The sequence below is a fragment of the Haliotis asinina genome, chromosome 13 (assembly GCF_037392515.1).
Source record: "Haliotis asinina isolate JCU_RB_2024 chromosome 13, JCU_Hal_asi_v2, whole genome shotgun sequence".
Classification (NCBI taxonomy): Eukaryota; Metazoa; Mollusca; class Gastropoda; order Lepetellida; family Haliotidae; genus Haliotis; species Haliotis asinina.
Genome location: NC_090292.1, coordinates 49,729,897 through 49,739,268, shown reverse-complemented (window position 1 = coordinate 49,739,268; position 9,372 = coordinate 49,729,897). Strand labels below are relative to the sequence as shown.

General features: G+C 36.5%; 1 protein-coding gene across 1 annotated transcript; it reads left to right on the top strand.

Annotated features, from left to right (window-relative positions):
- Positions 1–4,810: 4,810 nt before the first annotated feature.
- Positions 4,811–7,535, top strand: LOC137259643 (component of gems protein 1-like). Its single transcript, XM_067797252.1, has 2 exons — positions 4,811–4,894; positions 7,221–7,535. Exons 1-2 carry the CDS (start codon positions 4,811–4,813, stop codon positions 7,533–7,535), a joined length of 399 nt encoding a protein of 132 aa, XP_067653353.1.
- Positions 7,536–9,372: the final 1,837 nt, after the last annotated feature.

Here is a 9,372-nt window from a genome sequence, read left to right as displayed (position 1 = left end):
TCACACCACAGCATCTCTCTCCACGTGAAGACAAACTTGTCTCTCCACTTGAAGACAAATGGAGTTTGTGTTTACACATTAAAATGGAGAAACCTAGTGAAGGGGATGCTTCCCATTTTCAAGAAGGCTGTTTTAGAAGTGAAATGCAAATTGCTACAAGAAGTTCAGATTACTTGAACAGTATGTACAAGCTATGAATAAAATGCTTCAAACACTTGATGATTATGAAGGGGTTCATTCAGGCTTGAGTGTTTCTGCAATTATCCTTTTGAAACTCAGTGTAGTGAAGTATAATCCCTTTAAAGGTGGTACTTTCATCCCTTTACCGTCATATTTGGCAAAACATAAACGATGCTTAACCAGTGTAGAAAATGTTGATAGTGATTTATGTTTCTCTTTATCTATTCTTGCAAAATTGCACCCATCCTCAGTCAACAAAGAGAGACAGACTCATTGCCTTCCCTATTTAAATCAACTGAATTTAGCAGGTTTTACTTTCCCCATGACCTTGAAACAAATTCCTCGGTTTGAACAAGTGAATCAGTTGTCCATCAATGGGTACGGTTTGGGGGATAATGTATTGTATCCACTGTATATCAGTGAGGTTCTGGATGCAGAAGAAAACAGACAAATAGATTTATTGATGCTTTCTGAAGAACATCAACCAGATGACTTTGATGGCATTTTAGGATTGGAAGACCATGTGGAAAGCATGGAGATAGATAACTTGCCCAATACTCACTTTTGCCTCATTACCAATTTGAATGGTCTGGTCACAAATAGTAAGTAATGGAGATGGTCAGCACTTTGTAGAAAATGTTTATGGTCATTCTCAACCAAAGCAAAGGTTGGAAGTTCACACATCTCACTGTTGCACAAAAGCACAAAGGGTTGTCTTACCTAAACCTGAAGAGTGAGTGAGTGAGTTAACATTTAACGTCACATCGGCAATATTGCAGCCATACCGTGACGTAAACCTGAAGAAGCAGTGTACCAATTTGGTTTACGATCACAAAGTAAAACTGAAAGAGCCAAGTTTCTGATTGTAGCCGACTTTGAAAGTTTAGTGCCTGAACAAGACGATGATACTTCCTGCCTGAATAAGCATGTCCCTGTGCTTATGCCTGCAAAGCGGTATGCACTGAAACCTATTCAAACTTATGTAGGTGAAAATGCTGCAGAACATTTTATTGAAAATATTTTGAAAGAATATGATGCTATAATGGAATTATTTGATTCTGTTAAACCTATGCAGCTCACCAATCAGGACCAGATTCTTCTAGCCAGGACAACCCAATGTGGTTTATGTGGAGAGTTGTTGGGATCTGATAGAGCGGATCATGATCATTAGACAGGTGAATTTTTGTCAGGTTCTGCATAACAAATGCAATCTAAATTTTCCGCTTAGAAAGAAGGTGGTATTTATGTTCCACAATTTAGAACATTATGATGGACATCTGTTGTTAGAAGTAGCACAAAAATTTGGTGATCGTGAAACCACTGTCATACCACATACCAATGAACAATTTCTGTCCTTTACTGTAGACAAACATTTGGTCTTTTTGGATTCATACAAATTTTTGCAGAGTTCATTACATTGTTTAACTGATTTTTAGTTAAACAAAGGAGAAGATCCATTTGCGTATTTAAAGGCACACTTTGGCCGTTATGCTCATCTTCTCACAAAAAACTAAACCTTCCATATGAGTATATCCAATCATGGGAAACTTTAGAGGAGACATCTTTGCCTCCAAAAGAAGCCTTTTACAGTGCACTCAGTGAACAAGGTGTAAGTGTTGCGGATTATGCTCCTCCACATACTCCCCTTCTTGATCCTTACGTGTTTATGAAACAAAACTTGGAGTTATTTGACACTTTCAATTATGCTCCTGACGATCCCAAGCGGTTGTATTCTGATCACAATCGCAAAGTCACTGGGAAGATGAAGCAGGTGGAAACATTATTTTAGAATTTTGCGGCTTGAAAAGAAGTAAGATGTACTCTTTCTTAATGAAAAAAGACAAAGAACTCATTGAGAAAAAAAACAGCCAAAGGTATTAAGAAACGTGTGATTTAAAAAAATTCTGACATGAGATGTTTAGAGAGTGTTTGATAACACAGCTGTCTCATGGTCTTTCCATTTGATTCGATCCCACAACAACACTCTGTACACTGAACATCTTACCAAAGTGACATTGACAGCCATAGACAACAAACGTTTTATTTTAGAGGATGGTATTTGTAGTGTCCCTTATGGTTATTCACCAGAATAGTTGCTTACTGAACCATTGTGAAAGCAGTAGATGACACAAATCTCAGGTATGTTCCACTTTGTCTTTTGGTATCTACAATTGTTACCTTTTAAACTTATGTTCATAAATTTTAAACTTGAACATCAACTTTTAGTTTTTTGGCACTGTGTTTCCATAACTGTGCTTATTAATATTATTTTCCATTCACAGATGGAACAAAGGAGCTATCACTGCACTACCTGTCATGGTTATCTACCCATAGACGCCAATGGTGAAGACAGTTCAGGACTCTTTACTTGTGTGTACTGTGGTATTAGGATGAGATACACCTATCACAAGTTTATGCTGTAAGGATTCGGGTGCATAAGAAGAAGCAGAAAACGAAACCGCGTGTGTGCACATGCCTCAAGTCACATCGTATTGACTGAACTCTTAATCCACTGAGTTCAGTGTGACAATATCTGTATGTGAAGGTGCACACAGTGTGAAGACGACAAACAATGAATGTAAATCTAAAATATTTATTCAAGAAGGATATTCCTAAAGAGACTCTAATGCTCTAATCCTTGATGCACCTGGCACACCATTAGCTGCTTTTCTTTTGACATATAAAATCTTTGACTGTTTTTTGTCTTTCCTTTCTTCATTAGTTGTTTCGGCATATGCAAGCGTTTTAGAAGTTTATGAAACTTATCATATCCTGGTGGTGTATGTTTACTCTTAGGAGACAGAATCACAAAGTGAATTAAGTCCACAATGTTCGTACCATACACCACTTTTCCACTCTGTAACACCAGTTGTAAATCTTCTGTCAATCCAATTTTTCCAGCTGTAAAATAGTTTTTCAAAAAGAACCACATTGACATCAGCCAACAGAACTTGAAGATGAAATGCCGTGAATGACTTGATCAGGTGCTTGAAGCAACAGATTGAAATCGGAATGTACAGATGATGTGTGATCTTCTTTTGCTTTAGTCTCATCATTCACTGTCACTGGATTCACTGAAGGTTTCACTAACAGATTCGATGGAGGATTCAGTGTCTGATTCACTGGGTGATTCGCTTTCTCTTCTTGTTCTGACACCAATCTCTAGTATTTCTCTCTTGTCAAAAGAATCATTGGCTTGCTCACCTTGTATAGTGCTGGAGTCCCTCAAGTTGTGCGTTCGAGTGAATGTTCACGGTTAAAACCTTAAAAAACATAACAATATAGTTTCAAGTAAAACAGTGAGACTGTTACACAATTGCTCTCGTTTACTAATCACATCTGTGCACAAAACGCTTTCAATTTTATACGTAATTACCTGTTTTCAACGTGTTTGTACTGAACATACGTATAAGTAGGGAGAAATAAATCAGTCAGAGACACACAATAGCATTCCTGAACCAAACTATATCATTCCTGAACCAAACAATGGCATTCCAGAACCAAAAAAAAGAAATTCCTTAGGGATCAAAAGAAATTTCTTAAGGATCAAAAGAAATTCCTTAAGGAGCGTAGAGCAGGACAAAAGAAATTCCTTAAGGATCAAAAGAAATTCCTTAAGGAGCGTAGAGCAGGACAAAAGAAATTCCTTAAGGAGCGTAGGAGTAACCATAGGGGTGAAAAAACATTCCTTCAGCTGCCACCTCAGGTACATACAGGTGCGCTAACTCACATTCCATAGATACGGCATCTGTCAGTACACATTCCTTCTATACAAATATCAAATTCTTATAGTTTTTCCCTCGTTTTATGTAAAATAAGCCATACAAGTTGTCTTACACTCCATTTAATCATGCTCACTTCAAAAACAGTTTTACATGTAGATAAGAGACGTGTAACTAAGCGTTGAAAGGGTTAATCGCACTTATTCACCACATGCGTCATTGTGGCTATATCACTGTGTCCTAACATATTGGATGAAGATAACTATTCAATTTGTTTTATGCCCTGTAAATGATTTAACCCTGTAACAGTTTTAATCAGGTTCATTATAAATCATTTTAAAATATACACAACACCTAACTGCGTAGACAAAAGGGTTAATCATGTTAAAATCAACGCATAACAGTCTCCTGACAGATATGCCCACATCGTGTTCTTGCATGTTTACATAACGTTGTAATGTAGGTCGTCTTTTTCACCCTAAGCAGAGCATACCGAATATCAACATAAATGTCTGCTTACTAGCACATACAGAATGTCGATCAATTCAAGCATTTATTTAACATCATGTTTGTGACGGAGTTATTTGTAAACTCATGACGAAGGAAAACTTTTCACAGCATGTTTATAATCACGATTTTTAAATATCACAAATAAAATCGTGAGGGACGAAAACTTTTTACATTTATTTATCTATGACTAGTCATGTTTTTTTTTCAAATCATATGATGGGTGTATGACATCAGTAAAAAGTCATCACACAAAATGTTCCGAAATTTGGAACATGATGCTAGTTATTTTACTGAAATTATGCTCACGTGCTGGTTCAAAAATAGATTTTGCAAATTCACTTTATGCTATATAAAGAAATGTAGACTAGAAATTCTCTACTATTAGCTTCTCTTATACTATGGCTAGTCAGTTTTTTATCGACGATCGTCTTGGTATCGGTCTTCAGAATTCAGCTTCACAGAGACATATATTGTGTAACACGGTAAAACGACAATTGAAGAAATTGTTATTGTATTTGTTAGAAATTCTGAAATCATACGAACGATTTCAAATTTCAGGCACAAATATCAGTTCATCTCAGAACGATTTACATACCTGTTCGACACAAAACTGTGAATTGTTGTTTAGGTTCGATCTAGAAAGCAAAGTGCTTTTTATTACAAGTGGTGTTTCGAGAAATCAATTTGCTTTTTCCTACAACGGAATCAAGCTTATTGTTGAAGCTTTGATTAAAGAGGAGGCAAAGTCGGAGATCTAAACATTTAAACAGCAGTTTTCTTGAAGGTAAGTGAATTTTAATTCCACTAGATCAAATTTAACATACACTCTTTACTCTGTTCGTTCAAAGTTTTATTCAAAACCCAAACTTAATTTCGCTCATAGTTGCCTTGTGAAATAAAATTATATCGCTCATCAGTTTAATTGTTATCAGATTATATCTTCGGGTGTATTGCGATATCATTTATCTTGTCAGCGTGTTATGAGCGGTGAACGACCGAGGGTAGTTACCAGGTCAAATTTATCTCATTGTTTGCTCATATGAGTGACGTATAAAGTGTTTATAGAGTCAGCTTGGCAAAGTTACGTGATATTCCTGTCATTTGGAATCAATGTGGAACACAGTTCCTGTCTTCCGCTCACTGTGTTACATGATCCTGGACGGTATTTTTTATCTTTGATCTAACCGACCTATGGTTCGCACCTTTGATCTATGCGCGAGATTCACGCTATCACTAAATCGCGTACGCGCAGTTACTTTGATTGGCTAATAGGGAAACTTGTCACTCATTTTAGAGGGTATATATGTAATAATTGCATTAGTTGTAAAACAATACGTCGCTATGTTCGCAATAGTGTTCATCATCATTGGATTCACTTGCGCAGCAGCAGCAGGTGAATCCCAACCATTTTCAAGAAACTGTCCTTATGTAACCAGTAAAGTTGTGTCATGTAAATCAACGCCAAATGTGCTATTGGTGCACAATAGCGGAAAGTACTATCATCAGACACGTCACCTGAAATTAAGTGAAAATACGGATGTCCACATTGATCTAGCGTACTTCCCAAGTTTGAAGGTAAATAAGTTAATGTCTACATGATTTATTATCTTTTCCATTACAGCTTGGATTCTTGTTATCCACTCATTGTTATTATTATATCATCTTATCCCTTTAATACCGTAGGGGCATATATGCCTAGGACTGCTCCAACGCTGTGAAGGAAAAAGCAGTAAGGTATAAATAAATCAAATTACTGAAATATTTGTTTGATATATTTGTCTTATCATCATTTAATTCGCCATTAATTTAGCAACATCCTTCTGATAGTAGTGTCACCTTTAATGGCTGTCATTAAATCAATATTTTCTTTACAGGACATTGAAGGAGGGAAGGCTAACTGCAACAGCATCATTGCCTCTCTAGTCGCAGTCGCCGTTAGGATTAACTTCAAACAGTGCTTCTGTAAGTATATGTATATGTGTGCGTCTGTGTGCGTGTGTGTGTGTGTATATATATAATATATGTATATATATAATCTTTCTCTGTTTTAATTTTAAGAGTGAGCAGCGATGCTAACAGGTGTTAGAGTTATATCGAAGTGATGCACTCATTCCGTTCGCTGTCATGGATTGAGCGCCAAACCGAAAGGCGAGGAGAGGTTTATATTTTCCTTTTGTTACACAGCTCCTGAAGTTAATTGCTTGTTTTATATTGCGTTTTATGTTGAACATATACATATATAAATTCACTCGATAGTTATGCAGATGTGGGTTGTTTCTAATGTTAGCATTAAGCATTCATGTTAGATTCCTCCTCAACTTTACTTTCGCGTTACGATAGATGAAAGCTATTTAATAGTTATATCATGTCTGCGAATAGAAAAATAATATCTTGCTTCCTAAATCTAAGCGACAATATATTTGAACACGTAATATTATGTACGCTCCCTCCTCGTGTCATTTATTCCAACCAGTTGTCACCTGTATTTGCATGGTTCGTATATTTCATGGATCGATTGCATGAACATTAAGGTTCCACTGCTTATAGAAGATTTTACGAACTCTTCAGAACTTTTGTTATTCGTATATTTCATGGATCAATTGCATGAACATTGGGGTTGCACTGCTTATTTTACGAACGCTTCAGAACCTTTGTTAACTTATTTATTCGGTTTTCATAATCAACGTTTTCCTATAGTTATTTACTAATGAATGTCTTGTTCATATGTGATGTTGATTGTTATATATTTTGCCAATCACTAACCATTTTGATGTTTGTTTTTTTTGGTTTTTTTGCAGTTAATTCAAGTCCAACTACTACCACACCAATTACCACCACTCCAACTACCACCACCACTACTACCACTACCGCACCAACAACTACTATCCCTCCAACTACCACCGTACCAACTACCGCCAACACTACTACCACACCAACAACTACTATTCCTCCAACTACCACAATACCAACTACCACCACTACCGCACCAACAACTACTATCCCTCCAACTACCACCATAACTACTACCACACCAATTACCACTACATCAACTACCACCACTACCGCTCCAACTACTATCCCACCAAATACCACCACACCAACTTCCACTACCACTCCAACTAGCACCATACCAACTAGCACCACTCCCACGACTATCACTCCAACTAGTATCACTTTAACACATAACACTGAAACTACAGCAACTACTACATCAACTACTGAAACAACACCTCTCACATTCAACTAGCACTTTCATTCATCAAACAACCATGTCCTCACCTATCACTTCTCTTCATCCTAACTCGACTCTCTCTTTAACCTCACATACACCCTCAACAACAGCTACATCAGTCAAGACACTCATCACAACTGGTATTGTTGTTGTTCTGTTTTGTTTCATCGTGTGTTGTATTTGTTTTGTCGTCAATAAAAAGCAGTCAGGTCAATTAATCAGACATTTATCATTAGATCATATAAATTTAGTGAGTGAGTGAGTGAGTCAATATTTAACGTCACATCGGCAATATTTCAGCCATATCGTGACGAGAACATGTAACACTGAAATGGATGATATATATTTCTTAAATAAACCTGTCAGCAAAGGACAGTAAAACAACCATAATATCACAGTTACAATTTAAAACTAGTCTTGAAAGTTAAAACTAAGATCACTATTAGGACAACACAATATAAAACACGGGCTATATATCACCAACGACAGAAGGTAGATCACCATGCTAGGGACCATGGGGACTTAAAGTACATTTGCTTCCTGCATGGACCCTAGTTGGATTTACATCATCCCTTCAGCCGTTAGCAATTCAGAAAATCTAGCCATAAATTAAAAGGACACGCATTCTACGATTAGAAACAGTGGAATATTTTGATGTACTTTAAATGTTTTTGGACTTACGTACCTTCTCAGGAGGACAATAATTTTACAGTGCTTTAACCCCCCTCGAGGATACAGCCACTAACACTTTACGTTACTAATTCAAACTTCCAAGAATAAAATATTTATCTATTTACAATTCATTTAGCAAATCTAAGTCTTTTAAAAATGCAAGAATTAAATGAGAGCTAACATTATTAAAAAGATCCTTCAAAGTTTGTGAATTAAAATATTTATCCCTTGTGATGGAATATTCAACACAGTCAAGCAGGACATGCTTGACTGTGATTCTTTCATCACAAGGGATACAAAACGGAGGATCTTCACCTTTTAATAGATAACCGTGAGTATACCTCGTATGGCCAATGCGACATCGTCGCATAATGACCTCCTCAAATCTTGACTGACAACCCAAGTAAGTATAACCGATATAAGGTTTCATTTCATGTAATTTATTTATACCTACTTGAGTGTCCCACTTCTTCTGCATCAGATCACGGATATAAGATCTTATTGTAGCTTTATAATCTGAGTATGGAATAAGAAGTGGTGTCACAGATTTGTTGAGTGCTGCCTTGGCAGCAAGATCGGCCATTGTGTTACCAGAAATGCCAACGTGACTAGGCAACCAACAAAAGACGATGTCGCACTGGCCAGTAGCAAGATTATTGTACAATTCAATAATTTCTATTAAAAGTGGATGTTTACAACATATATTTTTAATAGCCTGAAGGCAAGAAAGGGAGTCGGAATAGATTATATACTGTTTATGTTTAGGGTGTCTTTGTATGTATTTGAGAGCCGTTAGTATGGCGTTAGCTTCTGCTGTAAAAATAGAGCTATTATTTGGTAATCTAAAAGATATTGTTCTGGATCCAATGACAGTGGCGCAGGCCACTGCTCCACCATCCTTGGACCCATCTGTAAATATGGGTTTATAATTGCTATATTTATGTTTCAATTGATTATATTCTTGTTTATACAAAAATTCATTTGTTTCTGATTTTTTAAATGTAGTTAATGTTAGGTGAACTTGTGGCCTAACCATCTGCCAAGGAGGAGAAGAAA